The following is a 21,576-nucleotide window of genomic DNA, read 5'->3' on the forward strand; positions in this document are numbered from 1 at the left end:
CGAGGGGCTGGTTTGGGATTCACTAATGCACTCCCCTCCACATGAATTTGGACAGTGAAGCATAAAATAATAATTTGGCTCCATACTCCAGCATTTTGGATTTGAGATCAAATGTTTTATATGAGACAGTACAGAATGTCAACTTTTATTTTAGAGTATTTTCCTACATCTGTTTTACTGCAAATAAAAAATATCTAGTCCCCCCAATTGAATAAATATTAAGAAATTAATTTATAGTGTATTAAAATAGTCAAAGATGTAGTATTTGGTTCCATATTCCTAGCACACAATGACTACATCAAGCTTGTGACTACACAAACTCATTGGATGCATTAGCAGTTTGTTTTGGTTATGTTTTTCCAATAGGAACTAAATAGTGAATGATTTGAGTAGAAGAGACATTTCTAAATACTTCTAAATTCATCCTGATCATGCCATGATTAAGAAAACCAATGAATGATGATGATTGGGAAGGTTACAGACTACAACAAAACATGATAATCTCTCATCATTACCAATAACAGGGGAGGTTGGCATTTGGGGGGGGTATAATTTGTGCCTCTGTACGCCTTCCTACTCATCATTATTCACGATTAACTATAATCATGATAGCATACACATTAATACAGAAGTATTCAGAAACATGTTATATTGTTACGTACAATAAAAGTGACTAAAATGACAATACATCCACTCACTATTCAGTTCCTATTGGGAACAATATAATCTGAAACAAAACAAACTTGACCTAGTCATTGAATCCAAGGAATATGGGACCAAATTCCAAACTTTTGACTATTTTAATACACTACACTAGTGACGTGCGGCTTGACTCATAACTCACAGTCCCCCGCGGGGCGGGCGGGTTTAGGGTAATAAAATACTGTGTGGATGAAGGGCGGGCGGGTTGAATAATGAGAATTCAATACCTTAAAAAAATCCAGAATTTAGGGCTTACGCACTGGCAGTAGTGCGTATGCCTAAGCTTTTGGGCCTATGACTCTACACAAGCCAAATAGCCTACACGCCAATCGTCAAATGCTTTTGGGAAATAGGAGAGAACTTTTACGTTGATCCACAAGGGCAAAAATGACAACGTCAGGAGTTTAATTCAATAACAGTAAAGCTGCGAAATGGAGAGTTGAAAAAGATAAGAGGGCCAGAAAATTCATGTTTGGGAAAGATTTGGTGAAGTGGTAAAAAATAGTATTATAGCAGTGTTATGTTACGTGTGATGATTGTGAGACACTATACAATTTTGACAGTCAAAAGACAGGGACTTCAAATAGGCCTATGGCACATAAAGGGAACTGTAGCCTAATGTTCATACGGGTTAAATGGAAACTGACTGTAGGTCTATAACCGGTCACATAGCATTAATATTAACTTCTGCAGAATTAACCATTTCTTGCAGTAAAATGATTCAGGCAACTTTTTTTTATTATTATTATTATTTATTTTTAAATCGGGAACAGCATCTTGAGAGAATGGCAATCCAGGGTTAGCACCTCTACAGACGGCATCTCATTATCAGCATCATAAAATCTCATAGTATTTCAACCATATAAAATATGCATGCAAGCCGAACTGAAATCGTATCAGAAACATGTTGTTGATTTCACAGCTTTCTGTAATTTGGACATTTTGCAAAGAAAATCTTTCCAGTTTCTTTAGAGTTACTGCATTTTCTCTGCGGTCCCTAAATGTCTTTGCTCTGTGAAAGAAGCAGAGATGACAGAAAACTTTACCAATATCAAGTAGATAGAATGCTTCAATCGATTTATGACATTCTGGTGAGCAAGGGTTTATTTTTTTTACTCTAAATCTTAATACTCTGCATGTAATTATAGACACGTTGATAAACAAAGCCTAACAAAATGTCAGAAATAACCAGAAACATCTAAAATCAGGCAAAACAAATCCTGCACCCCGTGTAAAAAAAAAGATGTATACGCTGTCTCTGACTGTAGCCTACAGCACATTTTCTATGTTAGCTTGTTAAGGTCGGGTGCAGGCCTCAGAATTTCTCTTTATTACAAATAATCGGGTGGTTGCAGATGGATTATTAGCAATTGCAGGCGGGTGAACAAACAGCTGACCCATGCACCACTACAATACACTAGAAGGGCCCAATTCCGATTTAGGAAATTAAACCTTTCTTACGCATGCCTTTCCTACGCACTTCTCAGAAGTTGGTATTCAGACTTATATAACAAGAATAGACTGACGAGTATCAGAAGAAAGTCCTAGTTTCTGGACATTTTGAGCCTGTAATCAAACCCACAAATGCTGAAACTCAACTAGCCTAAAGAAGGCCAGTTTTATTGCTTCTTATATCAGTACAACAGTTTTCAGCTGTGCTAACATAATTGCAAAAGGGTTTTCTAATGATCAATTAGAAATTTAAAAGGATAAACTTGGAATAACTAACACAATGTGCTATTGGAACACAGGAGTGAAGGTTGCTGATAATGGGCCTCTAGATATTCCATACATTTATTATTATTATTATTATTATTATTATTATTAAATCTGCCATTTCCAGCTACAAAAGTCAATTACAACATTAACAATGTCTACACTCTATTTCTGATCAATTTTATGTTATTTTAAGGGACAAAAAAAAGGTGCTTTTCTTTCAAAAACAAGGACATTTCTAAGTGACCCCAAACTTTTGAACAGTAGTGTGTGTGTATATATATATATACTGCTCAAAAAAATAAAGGGAACACTTAAACAACACATCCTAGATCTGAATGAAAGGAATAATCTTAATAAATACTTTTTTCTTTACATAGTTGAATGTGCTGACAACAAAATCACACAAAAATAATCAATGGAAATCCAATTTATCAACCCATGGAGGTCTGGATTTGGAGTCACACTCAAAATTAAAGTGGAAAACCACACTACAGGCTGATCCAACTTTGATGTAATGTCCTTAAAACAAGTCAAAATGAGGCTCAGTAGTGTGTGTGGCCTCCACGTGCCTGTATGACCTCCCTACAACGCCTGGGCATGCTCCTGATGAGGTGGCGGATGGTCTCCTGAGGGATCTCCTCCCAGACCTGGACTAAAGCATCCGCCAACTCCTGGACAGTCTGTGGTGCAACGTGGCGTTGGTGGATGGAGCGAGACATGATGTCCCAGATGTGCTCAATTGGATTCAGGTCTGGGGAACGGGCAGGCCAGTCCATAGCATCAATTCCTTCCTCTTGCAGGAACTGCTGACACACTCCAGCCACATGAGGTCTAGCATTGTCTTGCATTAGGAGGAACCCAGGGCCAACCGCACCAGCATATGGTCTCACAAGGGGTCTGAGGATCTCATCTCGGTACCTAATGGCGGTCAGGCTACCTCTGGCGAGCACATGGAGGGCTGTGCGGCCCCACTAAGAAATGCCACCCCACACCATGACTGACCCACCGCCAAACCGGTCATGCTGGAGGATGTTGCAGGCAGCAGAACGTTCTCCACGGCGTCTCCAGACTCTGTCACATCTGTCACGTGCTCAGTGTGAACCTGCTTTCATCTGTGAAGAGCACAGGGCGCCAGTGGCGAATTTGCCAATCTTGGTGTTCTCTGGCAAATGCCAAACGTCCTGCATGGTGTTGGGCTGTAAGCACAACCCCCACCTGTGGGCGTCGGGCCCTCATACCACCCTCATGGAGTCTGTTTCTGACCGTTTGAACAGACACATGCACATTTGTGGCCTGCTGGAGGTCATTTTGCAGGGCTCTGGCAGTGCTTCTCCTGCTCCTCCTTGCACAAAGGCGGAGGTAGCGGTCCTGCTGCTGGGTTGTTGCCCTCCTACGGCCTCCTCCACATCTCCTGATGTACTGGCCTGTCTCCTGGTAGTGCCTCCATGCTCTGGACACTACGCTGACAGACACAGCAAACCTTCTTGCCACAGCTCGCATTGATGTGCCATCCTGGATGAGCTGCACTACCTGAGCCACTTGTGTGGGTTGTAGACTCCGTCTCATGCTACCACTAGAGTGAAAGCACCGCCAGCATTCAAAAGTGACCAAAACATCAGCCAGGAAGCATAGGAACTGAGAAGTGGTCTGTGGTCCCCACCTGCAGAACCACTCCTTTATTGGGGGTGTCTTGCTAATTGCCTATAATTTCCACCTGTTGTCTATTCCATTTGCACAACAGCATGTGAAATGTATTGTCAATCAGTGTTGCTTCCTAAGTGGACAGTTTGATTTCACAGAAGTGTGATTGACTTCGAGTTACATTGTGTTGTTTAAGTGTTCCCTTTATTTTTTTGAGCAGTATATACCTGACTCAGTTACACCATATATATACACACACACACACACACACACACACACACACACACACACACACACACACACACACACACACACACACACACACACACACACACACACACACACACACAGTTGAAGTCGTACATACACTTACGTTGGAGTCATTAAAACTCGTTTTCAACCACTCCACAAAATTCTTGTTAACAAACTATAGTTTTGGCAAGTCGGTTAGGTCATCTACTTTGTGCACGACACAAGTCATTTTTCCAACAATTGTTTACAGGCAGATTATTTCACGGTATCACAATTCCAGTGGGTCAGAAGTTTACATACACTAAGTTGACTGTGCCTTTAAACAGCTGGGAAAATTCCAGAAAATCTAAAGAAATCAGCTAAGACCTCAGGAAAAAAAATTGTAGACCTCCACAAGTCCGGTTCATCCTTGGGAGCAACCAAACGCCTGAAAGTACCACATTCATCTGTACAAACAATAGTACGCAAGCATAGAAACCATGGGACCACGCAGCTGTCATACCGTTTAGGAAGGAGACGCGTTCTGTCTCCTAGAGATGAATGTACTTTGGTGCGAAAAGTGCAAATCAATCCCAGAACAACAGCAAAAGGACCTTGTGAAGATGCTGGAGGAAACGGGTACAAAAGTATCTATATCCACAGTAAAACGAGTCCTATATCGTCATAACCTGAAAGGCCGCTCAGCAAGGAAGAAGCCACTGCTCCAAAACCGCCATAAAAAAGCCACACCAAGGTTTGCAACTGCACATTGGGACAAAGATCATACTTTTTGGAGAAATGTCCTCTGGTCTGATGAAACAAAAATGTAACTGTTTGGCTATAATGACCATCGTTATGTTTGGAGGAAAAAGGGGGAAGCTTGCAAGCCGAAGAACACCATCCCAACCGTGAAGCACGGGGGTGGCAGCATCATGTTGTGGGGGTGCTTTGCTGCAGGAGGGACTGGTCCAATTCACAAAATAGATAGCATCATGGGGATGGAAAATTATGCGGCTATACTGAAGCAACATCTCAAGACATCGGTCAGGAAGTTAAAGCTTGGTCGCAAATGGGTCTTCCAAATGGACAATGACCCCAAGCATACTTTCAAAGTCGTGGCAAAATGGCGTGGCAAAAAGGACAATAAAGTCAAGGTATTGGAGAGGCCATCACAAAGATCTGACCTCAATCCTATAGAAAATTTGTGGGCAGAACTGAAAAAGCGTGTGTGAGCACGGAGGCCTACAAACCTGACTCAGTTACACCAGCTCTGTCAGGAGGAATGGGCCAAAATTCACTCAACTTATTGTGGGAAGCTTGTGGAAGGCTACCGGAAATGTTTGACCCAAGTTAAGCAATTAAAAGGCAATGCTACCAAATACTAATTGATGTAAACTTCTGACCCACTGGGAATGTGATGAAAGAAATAAAAGCTGAAATAAATCTCTACTATTATTCTGACATTTCACATTCTTAAAAATAAAGTGGTGATGCTAAGTGACCTAAGACAGGGAATTTTTACCAGGATTAAATGTCAGGAATTGTGAAAAACTGAGTTTAAATGCAATTGACTAAGGTGTATGTAAATATATATATATATATTTTAAACACGTTAGACAGGATTACTTACACATACTGACCAGCTCAAATAGACAGAAGCCCTCTATATGGCAGACCAATCCAAACACCTGTCTCGGCATGTCCAGCCCACTCATGGCCAGTAGGCCATGGCCAGGAGGAAGGTTGCCACTCATACCTCAGCCCAATCATGGCCAGCAGGAAGGTTGCTTACTTTTCCTGTAGCTAAACCAACTAGTCTCGTAATTTAACAATTTTATTCTTATTTACAAATGGCTCACAAGTTTGTTATTTAGGTACATGTTCCAGATGGCATTTCTGTCCAAAAACAGATTTTGATTTAAAAAAATGTTTAAAAAGTTTACATTCAAATGGCTCTCCTGTGAAGTAGTGACCCGCGACATACGCCTATTTTCCTGAAACGGGTCACAAATGTAATTCAACTGCTGAAAACCCTCCCACTTGCTGGCCAACATTCTCAAGGAGTCTTCATTCAATAGGGTTTTCAGTACATTTATATTAAGCCATCTCTTTAAATACGGTATACCTTTCAGTTCGAATTTTGTCAGACTCAGAATATAGAGAGAAAACGCGTTCTTAATATTAGGGATCAATAAAAAGAAATCCAACTAAATATATGCATTTTCACCGTTTCAGCACCAATTGGTAGATTTAAAAATACTCTGATCTTGAAGATTATTTAGGGTTAGGAAAGTATATATAATAAAACAGATTGAGAGCCTTTAGGCACAAAAACTAAACAGTGGTTTGATTTATTCTGAAAATTGACATTCAGTTCTTTAACACATAGTAATGTTGGAAGATTAGTGTACATAGAATTATAATAGGGAGAATAGTATACAATAGTAGGCTATACCCTTGTCTATTGCCTGCACTAACCATGGAACTGTGCAATGACTAGGGCTGTTAACCTGTTGGGGATAGGGGGGAGTATTTACACGGCCAGATAAAAAACGTACCCGATTTAATCTGGTTACTACTCCTGCCCAGTAACTAGAATATGCATATAATTATTGGCTTTGGATAGAAAACACCCTAAAGTTTCTAAAACTGTTTGAATGGTGTCTGTGAGTATAACAGAACTCATATGGCAGGCAAAAACCTGAGAAGATTCTGAACAGGAAGTGGCCTGTCTGACAAGTTGTTGTTCATCTTGGCTCTTTTTATTGAAGACTGAGGATCTTTGCTGTAACGTGACACTTCCTACGGCTCCCATAGGCTCTCAGAACCCGGGAAAAAGCTGAATGATATCGAGGCAGCCCCAGGCTGAAACACATTATCGCGTTTGGATAGTGGCCGGTCAGAGTACTCAGACTCAGGCTCGTGCACGAGATGTTTTTATTTTCTCTCTCTTTGTACGTATACACGCTTTCCCGGTCGGAATATTATCGCTTTTTTACGAGAAAAATGGCATAAAAATTGATTTTAAACAGCGGTTGACATGCTTCGAAGTACGGTAATGGAATATTTAGAAATGTTTTGTCACGAAATGCGCCGTGCTCGTCACCCTTATTTACCCTTTCGGATAGTGTCTTGAACGCACAAACAAAACGCCGCTATTTGGATATAACAATGGATTATTTGGGACCAAACCAACATTTGTTATTGAAGTAGAAGTCCTGGGAGTGCATTCTGACGAAGAACAGCAAAGGTAATAACATTTTTCTTATAGTAAATCTGACTTTGGTGAGTGCTAAACTTGCTGGGTGTCTAAATAGCTAGCCCTGTGATGCCGGGCTATCTACTGAGAATATTGCAAAATGTGCTTTCACCGAAAAGCTATTTTAAAATCGGACATAGCGAGTGCATAGAGGAGTTCTGTATCTATAATTCTTAAAATAATTATGTTTTTTGTGAACGTTTATCGTGAGTAATTTAGTAAATTCACCGGCAGTGTTCGGTGGGAATGCTAGTCACATGCTAGTCACGTGCTAATGTAAAAAGCTGGTTTTTGATATAAATATGAACTTGATTGAACAAAACCTGCATGTATTGTATAACATAATGTCCTAGGTGTGTCATCTGATGAAGATCATCAAAGGTTAGTGCTGCATTTAGCTGTGGTTTTGTTTTTTGTGACATTATATGCTAGCTTGAAAAATGGGTGTCTGATTATTTCTGGCTGGGTACTCTGCTGACATAATCGAATGTTTTGCTTTCGTTGTAAAGCCTTTTTGAAATCGGACAGTGTGGTTAGATTAACGAGAGTCTTGTCTTTAAAATGGTGTAAAATAGTCATATGTTTGAAAAATTTAAGTTTTTGCATTTTTGAGGTATTTGAATATGGCGCCACGGGATTACACTGGCTGTTGAGTAGGTCCCACCTAGCCCAGAGAGGTTAAGGTGACCGTATTCCCTCCACATCGGCGGTCACGAGTTATAATGGCAGTTAAATTCCATGTGACCATTTAGTCACGGTAATTACGTTTCTCCAAGCTCAGATGCTGCTGACGGTCATTAGTAGCCTACCAAACTTGCTAACTGCCTGGTACTCAGCACTCTATTGTCCCTCTAAATCACTGACATCAATGCAAATATAACCAAAAATCTAATCAAACACTTCATGAGAGCCCATGAGATCATGTTGCGCAATATTTCTATAGGCTATGCAAATGTTGTAATAAAAAGACCAGGATCCCATCGGCTTTCTATAGGTTAGGCCTACTACATTTATTTCTCAACTTTCCTAATATTAAACACATTGATTCTCGTTACAACAGGAGTATAGCCTACCTGGCTGTCATGAAAATGAACCACGGGGAAAAGCGTCCTCCATTCGCTATTTAAGTGTATAGATATGTATTTTTTCCCCAGCTGCCCCTGTTGAGACAGGTGCATGATAATGGTCCATTCTAAAATCAAAACAAATTTCACACATTATTTAGTGTATGTAAAGACAAGATTAAATCAAGAATAGTGTGATGGTGACAATATTAGCCTATCACTTGTGAATGATACATCATGACTTGTGAATGAGGCCCAGCTTAAGGCAAGAAATAGCGCATGCTTTTTTCCTCACAACTTTTTCAAATCATAAGTCACACACTTCATGTAGCCTAGCCCATAGGCCTATGTGTTTTGATAAGGTTTGCATCACAACTAAAGTGGCCAAATAACTTCTTAAAATGAAACACATTCATCTGCTTTACAATGGGTGTAGAGCCTAACTGGCATACATAAGCAGCACGTGAGTTAAGTTCGGGGAAGATATTTTCACCATAAAAATGTACATTTATAATAAAAGGCCTACATGAATAATCGCATTTGTGGTCACTTTTAAGAAGAAAAAAAATCCTGCTAATGGAACAGTCACGGTTACAGCCTACTGCAATTGTGCATATTGCTGCGCTTTTGTGAATAAATAGCCTAAAAGTCTCGCAACATTTTAAGCTAAATGTTCCCATCTGTTACATCAGGCTCATTGCTTAAAACTGGTTTTTTTTTTTTTTTATGCTAGTGGTTGTATTCATTTGGGATCTATCGCATCCCACAACTGTCCCAGACTATGTTTGGAATATGTATTTATCAAACAGAATAGGTCAACTTTTGTACTATGGAGATGGTAGATTGACATAGGCTAGTGCTTTTGCTGTTCGTTAGGCCTACTTATTTTGATGGCTGACAAAAAGTAAATGTGGATAGTTCTTCCAATATCTTCAATATGCGCCTTGGAATTGGATAAGGACGCACGTGTGCAGCTGCGTCCCCGACGTGTCTTCACTTGTAGCCTGTGAGAAAAACCCGATCATGTGAGTGAGAGGTGCTTTGGCACACAGCCGGGAGAAGGAGGGAATTCTAATTATTATATTCAGCCTAATGGCACAACAGCAACTGGCCGCAAAAGGCATGGATTATTTTAGGGGGCATTACAGCCAAACAAAGGGGATGCCCACTGGGAAATTCAAGGCATTATCAAGTGCTTGTCAAATTGTGAATGAGAGACTGAAGTGTGTGACCTCAGACGAACCATCAAACAAGCAAAGCGTCAATACAGGATTAAGATTGAATCCTACTACACTGGCTCTGATGCTCGTCGGATGCGGCAGGGCTTTAAAACTATTACTGACTACAAAAGGGAAACCCAGATGCGAGCTGCCCAGTGACGCGAGCCTACCACACGAGCTAAATGCCTTTTACGCTCGCTTCGAGGCAAGCAACACTGAAGAATGCACAACAGCACCAGCTGTTCTGGATGACTGTGTGATAACGCTCTCAGTAGCCGATGTGAACAAAACCTTTAAAGCACGCGCGGACCAACTGTCAAGTGTCTGACATTTTCAACCTCTCCCTGACCGAGTCTGTAATACCTACATGTTTAAAGCAGACCACCATAGTCCCTGTACCCAAGGAAGCAAAGGGAATCTGCCTAAACTATTACCGCCCCGTGGCACTCACGTCGATAGCCATGAAGTGCTTTGAAAGGCTGGTCATGGCTCACATCAACAGCATCCTCCCGGACACCCTAGACCCACTCCAATTCGCATACCACCCCAACAGATCCACAGATGACGCAATCTCAATTGCACTCCACACTGCCCTTTCTCACCTGGACAAAACACACACCTATGTGAAAATGCTGTTCATCGACTACAGCTCAGCGTAAAACACCATAGTGCCCACGAAGCTCAACACTAAGCTAAGGACTCTGGGACTAAACCCCTCCCTCTGCAACTGGATCCTGGACTTCCTGACGGGCCACCCCCAGGTGGTAAGAGTAGGCAACAACACGTCTGCCACGCTGATCCTTAACACTGGGGCCCCTCAGGGGTGTGTACTTAGTCCCCTCCTGTATTCCCTGTTCACCCATGACTGCGTGGCCAAACACGACTCCAACACCATCATTAAGTTTGCTGACAACACAACAGACAACTCACCGACAACGATGAGACGGCCTATAGGGAGGAGGTCAGAGAACTGGCAGTGTGGTGCCAGGATAACAACCTCTCCCTCAATGTGAGCAAGACAAAGGAGCTGATCGTGGACTACAGGAAAAGGCGGGACGAACAGGCAGGGCTGTAGTGGAGCGGGTTCCTTGGTGTCCACATCACCAACGAACTATCATGGTCCAAACACACCAAGGCAGTCGTTAAGAGGGCACAACAATACCTTTCCCCCTCAGGAGACTGAAATGATTTGGCATGGGCACCCAGGTCCTCAAAAAGGTTCTACAGCTGCACCAGAGAGCATCCTGACCGGTTTCATCACCGGCTGGTATGGCAACTGCTCGGCAACTTACTAATGTGCTACAGAGGGTAGTGTGAACGGCCCAGTACATCACTGGGGTCAAGCTTACTGCCATCCCGGACCTATATAAATAGGCTGTGTCAGAGGAAAGCCCATATAATTGTCAGAGACTCCAGTCACCCAAGTTATAGACTGCATTCTCTGCTACCGCACGGCAAGCGGTGCCGGAGCGCCAAGTCTAGGACCAGAAGGCTCCTCAACAGCTTCTACCCCCAAGCCATTAGACTGCTGAACAAGTCATTTTTAAAATGTTATTTCACCTTTATTTACAGCCTGCTTAATAAACAAAGCAGAGTTTCTGCCTTTCATGCGACTGTTTTCAAAATCATCATTAGCCATGCGTCAGGTTCAAACTTATGGCTTGGTTTTAAAATTACCCTACATGTCTTTTTTTTATATTATTAACTGTTACTAAATTATTTTCAGCAAAAACCACATGGCCGTGACAGCATTTACAGAGGAAGCAATTGGCGGTACACAAAACAAATCTAATTAAATGGAATGATAATGTAGGCTATACCAAATGAAGGGAACTAACAGTAAATTGGCAGTTGAATGTGTTATTAGGCTTACTGACGGTCAATACTGAAAGTGGCTAATATTTAACATGACAGAAATAGGAGACAGAACGTCGGGGTAGCCTATAATTAAGACATTCGAGAGTGCCCATCCCTGCAAGTTAAAAGGCTGTAGAATTTCAAAAACTTTACTGTGGGAAAGTTGATATGCTTTTATCAATAGCTCTTATTAAGTTATAAATTACAGTGCATGGAGAATGATGTTAACTCTTAGGGATCCCTTAAAGCGCCAATCCCTTTAACGGGATAGATTTGACAACATCGGGTGAAATTGCAGCGCACCAAATTCAAACTATAGAAATATCAATATTCAACATTCACGAAAATAAGTGTAATACATCAAAATAAAGCTCAACTTCTTGTTAATCCAGGCGCTGTGTCAGATTTCAAAAAGGCTTTACGGCGAAAGCACACCATGTGATTATCTGAGGACAGCGCCCCGCATACAAACACATGAAAATCATTTTTCAACCAGGCAGGTGCGACACATAAGTCAGAAATAACGATATAATAAATGTCTTACCTTAGATCTTCTTTTTGCAATCCCAAATGTCTCAGTGACACAATGAACGGTCGTTTTGTTCGATAAATTCCTTCTTTATATCCCCAACATGTCCATTTATTCGGCGCGTTTGATTCAGAAACACACCGGTTCCAACCTGCCCAACATGACTACAAAGTATCTAATAAGTTACCTGTAAACTTGGTCCAAACATTTCAAACAACGTTCCTAATCCAACCTCAGGTATCCTAAAATGTAAATAATCGATAAAATTGAAGACGGGATAAACAGTTTCCAATACTGAAGAAAAATAACACGGAGCGCGCTCCTGTTCACGCGCAACAAAAGACTAGAGACCTTCAGAGTGACACGTACAAAGAACAGCACTACTTCTTCATTTCTCAAAAGAAAAACATCAAACAATTTCCAAAGACTGTTGACATCTAGTGGAAGCCATAGGAACTGGAATCTGGGCCCTAATAAATCAGGATTCCCATAGAAAAGCATTGGAAAACACAATGACCCCCCCAAAGAAAATCCCTGGATGGATTGTGCTCAGGGTTTCGCCTGCCAAATCAGTTCTGTTATACTCACAGACATTATTTTAACAGTTTTAGAAACTTTAGGGTGTTCTATCCAATACTACCATGCATATGCATATCCTAGCTTCTGGGCCTGAGTAACAGGCAGTTTACTTTGGGCACACTTTTCTTCTGGACGTGAAAATACTGCCCCCTATCCCAAAGAAGTTTAATACTATTGATAAGAAAATAGAGTAGATGCATATTTCACTTATAACAAGTAGGTGCACAAGACCTTTCCTCACACGTCAAGGTTGTGGAATTAAGTCAAGGTCAGAATACGGGATATCTGCAGACACACCTCCGCCACGCCCTTCAGTTATTTTTATCTCCACCCAAAACAAATAGCAGGCGAATAGCATGCTATTCTCATGCTTAAATTCGAGGTCAGAATACGCATATAGGGAGGAAAGTGCATAAAAAAGGGAATTACGTTACATTTTTGCACGCTTAACTCAGGTCGGAATCGGGCTGTCAGAGAATTTGGCTAAATAGTTCTTCAAAATGGGAGGGACTATTTTATTTAACTAGGCAAGTCAGTTAAGAAAATAATTCTTATTTACAATGACGGCCTACCAAAAGGAAAAAGGCCTCCTGTGGGGACGGGGGCTGGGATTAAAAATAAATAAATGTTATAAAATAGGACAAGACACACATCACAACAAGAGACAACACTACGCTTCTGTTCGTCAGACACCTTTAAAAAAAAAAAAGTAGGGGCGTGGATCAGAAAACCAGTCAGTATCTTATGTGACCATCATTTGCCTCATACAGTGCGACAACTCCTTCGCATAGAGTTGATCAGGCTGTTGATTGTGGCCCGTGGAATGTTGTCCCATTCCTCTTCAATGGCTGTGCGAAGATGCTGGATATTGGCGGGAACTGGAACACGCTGTCATACATGTCGTTTCAGAGCATCCCGAACATGCTTCATGAAAGAACTGGGACATTCTCAGGTTCCAGGAATTGTGCCCGGTACAGTTTAAACCCAGATTCATCCGTGAAGAGCACACTTCTCCAGCATGCCAGCGGCCATTGAAGGTGAACATTTGCCCACTGAAGTCGGTTACAACGCCTAACTGCAGTCAGGTCAAGACCCTGGTGAGGATGATGAGCAAGCCGATGAGCTTCCCTGAGACGGTTTCTGACAGTTTGTGCAGTAATTCTTCGGTTGTGCAAACCCACAGATTCATCAGCTGTCTGGGTGGCTGGTCTCAGACGATCCCGCAAGTGAAGAAATCAGATGTGGAGGTGCTGGGCTGGCGTGGTTACACATGGTCTGCGGTTCGGAGGCTGGTTAGATGTACTGCCAAACCCTAAAACAAAGTTTGAGGCGGCCTATGGTAGAGAAATGAACAGTAACTTTTGTTCAGTGCAGGTAGATTGATAGACACACTTTATATAGACAAAAGTATGTGGACACCACCTCAAATTAGTGGGTTCTGCTATTTCAGCCACACCCGTTGCTGACAGGTATCTAAAAATTGAGCACAGCGCCATGCAATCTCCACAGACAAACATTGGCAGTAGAATGGCCTTACTGAAGAGCTCAGTGACTATCAACGTGACACCGTCATAGGATGCCACCTTTCCAACAAGTCAGTTCGTCAAATGTCTGACCTGGTATGGCCACACATAAGCTATGGAAAACGAACAGAACTGCATTTTAATTGATAGCAATTTGAACTAAAAGAGATACGGTGACTAGATCCTGAGGCCCATTGTAGTGCCATTCATCCGCCATCACCTCGTTTCAGCATTACCTCGTTTCAGTTTAAACTGTATTGCAAAGATCTGAACACAATTCGACCATGAAGGGCTGATTCACGCAGTCGCCTCTGAACAGTTGATGTTGAGATGTGTCTGTTACTTGAACTCTGTGAAGCATTTATTTGGGCTGCAATCTGAGGTGCAGTTAATTATTGATTTCTGAGGCTGGTAACTAATGAACTTATCCTCTGCAACAAAAGTAACTCTGGGTCTTCCTTTCCTGTGGCGGTCCTCAGGAGAGCTGGTTTCATCATAGCGCTTGATGGTTTTTGTTACTGCACTTGATGAAACTTTGAAAGTTCTTGAAATTTTCTCCATTGACTGACCTTCATGTCTTAAAGTAATGATGGACTGTTGTTTCTCTTTGCTTATTTGAGCTTTTCTTGCCATAAGGACTTGGTCATTTACCAAATAGGGCTATCTTCCCCTACCTTGTCACAACACAACTGATTTGCTTACACGCATTAAGAAGGAAAGAAATTCCAAAAATTATGAAGGCACACCAGTTAATTGAAATGCATTCCAGGGGACTACGTCATGAAGCTGGTTGAGAGAATGCCAAGATTGTGCAAAGCTGTCATCAAGGCAAAGGGTGGCTACTTTGAAGAATCTCAAATATATTTCGATTTTTGGTTACAACATGATTCCATGTGTGTCATTTCATAGTTTTAATGTCTTCACTATTATTCTACAATGTAGAAAATAGTAAAAATAAAGAAACTCTTGAATGAGTAGGTGTCCAAACTTTTGACTGGTACTGTACATACATACAGTGCCTTCAGAAAGTATTCATACCCCTTGACTTTTTTTCACATTTTGTTACGTTACAGCCTTACTCAAAAATGGATTAAAACATTTGTTCCTCCGCAATCTACACACAATACCCCATAAAGACAAAGTGAAAAGACGTTTACAATTTTTTTTTATACAAGTATTCAGACCCTTTGCTATGAGACTTGAAATTGAGCTCAGGTGCATCCTGTTTCCATTTGATGGGACTCCTAAACTTGAAATTGAGTGCCATAGTCTGGTTTCTCCACTAGAAGTTAATGGTTATCTGGAGAGATGTGGTTTAGTGAGGAATGGGGACCTAGATCAGGTCAGGTCAAATTGAGAAGGAACAGTTTATTGCCTGCATCACTTAACTTCCTGCCTAGCAATAAAGATGTAATATTTAGAGAGGAGGTGGATACTTCACCCAAATTGGGGGAGATATATACACACACGTTCAAAAGTTTGGGGGTCACTTAGAAATGTCCTTGTTTTTTAAAGAAAAGCTCATTTTTTTGTCCATTAAAATAACATAAAATTGATCAGAAATACAGTGTAGACATTGTTAATGCTGTAAATTACATTGTAGCTGGAAACGGATGATTTTTTATGGGATATCTACATAGGCGTACAGAGGCCCATTATCAGCAACCATCACTCCTGTGTTCCAATGGCACGTTGTGTTAGCTAATCCAAGTTTTTACTTTTAAAAGGCTAATTGATCATTAGAAAACCCTTTTGCAATTATGTTAGCACAGCTGAAAACTTTGGTTCTGATTAAAGAAGCAATAAAACTGGCCTTCTTTAGACTAGTTGAGTATCTGGAGCATCAGCATTTGTGGGTTCGATTACAGGCTCAAAATGGCCAGAAACAAATAACTTTCTTCTGAAACTCATCAGTCTATTCTTGTTCTGAGAAATGAAGGCTATTCCGTGCGAGGAATTGCCAAGAAACTATAGATCTCATACAATGCTGTGTCCTTCTCCCTTCATAGAACAGCGCAAACTGGCTCAAACCAGAATAGAAAGAGTGGGAGGACCCGGTGCACAACTGAGCAAGAGGACAAGTGTAAACATTCCATTAAAAGTCTGCCGTTTCCAGCTACAATAGTAATTTACAACATTAACAATGTCTACACTGTATTTCTGATTACACACACGTTTTGTGCGTGGTGGCATTGTCATGCTGGAGGGTCATGTCAGGATAAGCCTGGGAGGGAGGATGTCTTCCCTGTAATGCACAGCGTTGAGATTGCCTGCAATGACAAGCTCAGTCCGATGATGCTGTGACACACTGCCTCAGACCATGATGGAACTCCACCTCCAAAATTTATCCAGGACTCGGTGTAATTGTCATTCCTTTGACGATAAATGCAACTCCGACCATCACCCCTGGTGAGACAAACCACGACTCGTCAGTGAAGAGCACTTTTTGCCAGTCCTGTCTGGTCCAGCGACGATGGGTTTGTGCCCATTGGCGACATTGTTGCCGGTGATGTCTGGTGAGGACCTGCCTTACAACAGGCCTACAAGCCCTTAGTCCAGCCCCTCTCAGCCTATTGCAGACAGTCTGAGCACTGATGGAGGGACTGTGCGTTGCTGGTGTAACTCGGGCAGTTGTTGTTGCCATCCTGTACCTGTCCGCAGGTGTAATGTTCGGATGTACCGATCCTGTGCAGGTGTTGTTACACGTGGTCTGCCACTGCGAGGACGATCAGCTGTCCGTCCTATCTCCCTGTAGCACTGTCTTAGGCGTCTCACAGTACGTATATTGCAATTTATTGCCCTGGCCACATCCGCAGTCCTCATGCCTCCTTGTAGCATGCCTAAGGCACGTTCACGCAGATGAGCAGGGACCCTGGGCATCTTTCTTTTGGTGTTTTTCAGAGTCAGTAGAAAGGCCTCTTTAGTGTCCTAAGGTTTCATAACTGTGACCTTAATTGCCTACCGTCTGTAAGCCGTTAGTGTCTTAACGACCGTTTCACAGGTGCATGTTCATTAATTGTTTATGGTTCATTGAACAAGCATGGGAAACAGTGTTTATACCCTTTACAATTAAGATCTGTGAAGTTATTTGGATTTTTACTAATTATCTTTGAAAGACATGTTCCTGAAAAAGGGACGTTTCTTTTTTTGCTGAGAGATAGATAGATATATATAAACGCAACATGTAAAGTGTTGGTCCCATGTTTCATGAGCTGAAATAAACGTTCCCAGACATTTTTCAAAAGCACATAAATATTATTTCTCTAAAATGTTGTGCACAAATTTGTTTACCTCCCTGTTAGTGAGCATTTCTCCTTTGCCAAGATAATCCATCCACCTGACAGGTGTAGCATATCAAGAAGCTGATTAAACAGCATGATCATTACACAGGTGCACCTGGTGCTGGGGACAATAAAAGGCCACTAAAACGTGTAGCTTTGTCACACAACACAATGCCACAGATGTTTCAAGTTTTGAGGGAGCGTGCAACTGGCATGCTGACTGCAGGAATGCCCACCAGAGCTGTTGGCAAAGAATGTAATGTTAATTTCTCTACCATAAGAGAAATTGGCAGTACATCCAACCTGCCTCACAACCGCAGACCACGTGTAACCATGCCAGCCAAGGACCTCCACATCAGACTTCTTCATCTGCGGGATCGTCTGAAACCAGCCACAGACAGCTGATGAAACTGAGTAGTATTTCAGTCTGTAATAAAGCCATTTTGTGGGGAAAAACTCATTCTGATTGGCTGGGCCTGGCTCACCGGTGGGTGGGTTGGCTGCACCTCACCAATGGCTGCACCTCTGCCCAGTCGTGTGAAATCCATAGATTAGGGACTAATGAATTTACTTCAATTGACTGATGTGTTTTTATGAACTGTAACTACAGTAAAATCGTTGAAATTGTTGCGTTTATATTTTTGTTCAGTATATGTGTGTGTGTCTTTTGCAGCAATTTTGTAAACAGACCTTGTAGTGTCTGTCATTTCCTCCTCTCCCTCGCTGTCCTTCTTCTGCTCCTTGTCTTGTCCAGCAGGTATTCCAACGAAAGGTTTCTGATGGTCATAAAGGGGGGTGGGGGTAGTGTTAGAGAGGGGAAGAACAATTTTGTAAAAACAAGGGGAAAGAATAAAGAGATTTAGAGATTTGTAAAGAATAAAGAGACTACAGTTTAAATCTCAGCTGACCTTGCCGTGTCTGGCTCCATCGATGGTCATGTCCTTCTCTTCCTTCTCCCCAGATCCTCGATTTTTGCGCTGGGGGGCTTTTGGGGACTCATTTGACTCCTCAAGTTGACTAACTGTCTCCTTATCCTGGGATATGGTTTTTGTCTGAGGTTTCTCAGGCTAAAGGATAGAGAACAGGTCAATGAACTGTGTATTGGGTAAAATATCATACATTTGAGCAGGTCGAGTAACAATTCTAAGCATACATCCCTTATTTAACCAACATATGGTTACAATAAACATTATGCGAGTTTGTGTTTTGGCATCATTGTCTCCTTAAAATCTGTTGGGGCTAGGGGGCAGTATTTGCACGGCCGGATAAAAAAACGTACCCGATTTAAACTGGTTACTACTCTTGCCCAGAAACGAGAATATGCATATAGTTAGTAGATTTTGGATAGAAAACACTCTAAAAAGTTTCTAAAACTGTTTGAATGGTGTCTGTGAGTATAACAGAACTCATATGGCAGGCCAAAACCTGAGAAGATTCCATACAGGAAGTGCCCTGTCAGACAATTTGTTCTCCTTCTGTGGCATCTCTATCAAAAATACAGCATCTCTGCTGTAACGTGACATTTTCTAAGGCTTCCATTGGCTCTCAGAAGGCGCCAGAAAGTGGAATGACGTCTCTGCAGTCTCTGGGCGAAAAACAGCAGGAGTTTTTGTGAGAAGTCAGGCAGGGAACAATGACACTGGAGTGCGCGTCCACGAAAGGACTCCATGTTTTGTTTTTTTTCAGTCTTTGAACGAATACAATGTCGCCCGGTTGGAATATTATCGCTATTTTACGAGAAAAGTCGCATAAAAATTTATTTTAAACAGCGTTTGACATGCTTCGAAGTACGGTAATGGAAAATTTTTGAATTTTTTGTCACCCTTCGGATACTGACCTCAACGCACGAACAAAACGGAGGTATTTGGATATAACAATGGATTATTTCGAACCAAAACAACATTTGTTGTTGAAGTAGAAGTCCTGGGAGTACATTCTGACAAAGAACAGCAAAGGTAATCCAATTTTTCTTATAGTAAATCTGAGTTTGGTGAGGGCCAAACTTGGTGGGTGTCAAATTAGCTAGCCGTGATGGCCGGGCTATCTACTCAGAATATTGCAAAATGTGCTTTCGCCGAAAAGCTATTTTAAAATCCGACACCGCGATTGCATAAAGGAGTTCTGTATCTATAATTCTTAAAATAATTGTTATGTTTTTTGTGAACGTTTATCGTGAGTAATTAAGTAAATTCACCGGAAGTTTGCGGTGGGTATGCTAGTTCTGAACATCACATGCTAATGTAAAAAGCAGTTTTTTGATATAAATATGAACTTGATTGAACAAAACATGCATGTATTGTATAACATAATGTCCTAGGAGTGTCATCTGATGAAGATCATCAAAGGTTAGTGCTGCATTTAGCTGTGGTTTTGGTTTTTGTGACATATATGCATGCTTTGAAAATGGCTGTGTGATTATTTTTGGCAGGGTACTCTCCTGACATAATCTAATGTTTTGCTTTCGCTGTAAAGCCTTTTTGAAATCGGACAGTGTGGTTAGATTAACGAGAGTCTTGTCTTTAAAATGGTGTAAAATAGTCATATGTTTGAGAAATTGAAGTTATAGCATTTATGAGGCATTTGTATTTCGCGCCACGCGATCCCACTGGCTGTTGATTAGGTGGGACGCAAACGTCCCACCTTGCCCAGGGAGGTTAAGTTGTCTCTGCTTGTCTACTAGGCTATTAAGTAAAAATGACAGTACATGACAACAGACTTAATAATCACTTAATTTTATCACCACCATTGTGTGATATAGAAGTAGAGCTAAAGAGATTCCAGCAAGAGCCCACTAAGGCTATGCCATGTACTTTATGACAACTTACAGTACCAGTCAAAAGTTTTGACCCACCTACTCATTCAAGGGTTTTTCTTGATTTTAACTATTTTCTACATTGTAGAATAATATTGAAGACACCAAAACTATGAAATAACACACATGGAATCATGTAGTAACCAAAGAAAGTTTTAAACTTATATATTTTATATTTGAGATTTTTCAAAGTAGCCACCCTTTGCCTTGATGACAGCTTTGCACAATCTTGGCATTCCCTCAACCAGCTTCATGAGGTAGTTACCTGGAATGCAATTTCAATTAACAGGTGTGCCTTGTTAAAAGTTAATTTGTGGAATTTCTTTCCTTCCTAATGTGTTTGAGGCAATCAGTTGTGCTGTGACAAGGTAGTGGTGTTCAGAAGATAGGGCTATTTGGTAAAAGACCAAGTCCATATTATGGCAAGAACAGTTAAAATATGCAAAGGGAAACGACAGTCCATCATTACTTTAAGATCAGTCAATGCGGAACATTTCAAGAACTTTTAAAGTTTCTTCAAGTGCAGTCGCAAAAACCATCAAGCGCTGTGATGAAACTGGCTCTCATGAGGACCGCCACAGGAAAGGAAGACCCAGAGTTACCTCTGCTGCAGAGGATACGTTCATTAGAGTTAACAGCATCAGAAATCAACAATTAACTGCACCTCAGAAATTGCAGCCAAAATAAATGCTTCAAGTAAAAGACACATCAACTGTTCAGAGGAGACTGTGAATCGGGCCTTCATGGTCGAATTTCTGCAAAGCAACCACTACTAAAGGACACCAATAAGAAGAAGAGACTTTCTTGGGCCAAATAACACAAGCAATGGACATTAGACTGGTGGAAATTTGTCCCAGAAAAGTGTGCAAAACTTTTTTGGGGTTACTACATGATTTCATGTGTGTTATTTCATAGTTTAGATGTCTTCAGTATTATTCCACAATGTAGAAAATAGGAAAAATAAGGGAAAACTCTTGAGTAGGTGTGCCCAAACTTTTGACCGGTACTGTATATTCATACTGAAAAATCCCTTTTCCTCAATCTTTCAAAACTACAGAAAAACATGTTACTCATAAATCAGAAACCGTTCAGGTAAACATCTTGAACATTTTGATTTGATCATTTGGACAAGGTTCCCTTTAACATGAATGAAATAACA

At 41.2% G+C, this 21,576-nt stretch overlaps 1 protein-coding gene across 1 annotated transcript in view; it reads right to left on the bottom strand.

Annotated features, from left to right (window-relative positions):
• The window catches only part of LOC106600278 (apoptotic chromatin condensation inducer 1a), a 40,721-nt gene that overhangs the window by 13,051 nt on the left and 6,094 nt on the right, over positions 1–21,576 (bottom strand). The window contains exons 6-7 of the mRNA XM_014191588.3: positions 18,514–18,672; positions 18,296–18,381 (exon numbers count right to left, since the gene is read on the bottom strand). Of these exons, the coding sequence (XP_014047063.3) occupies positions 18,296–18,381; positions 18,514–18,672 (245 nt within the window). The remainder of the gene's footprint in view (positions 1–18,295; positions 18,382–18,513; positions 18,673–21,576) is intronic.

Source organism: Salmo salar, chromosome 03 (assembly GCF_965601325.2).
Source record: "Salmo salar chromosome 03, fSalSal1, whole genome shotgun sequence".
In the NCBI taxonomy this organism is placed as follows: Eukaryota; Metazoa; Chordata; class Actinopteri; order Salmoniformes; family Salmonidae; genus Salmo; species Salmo salar.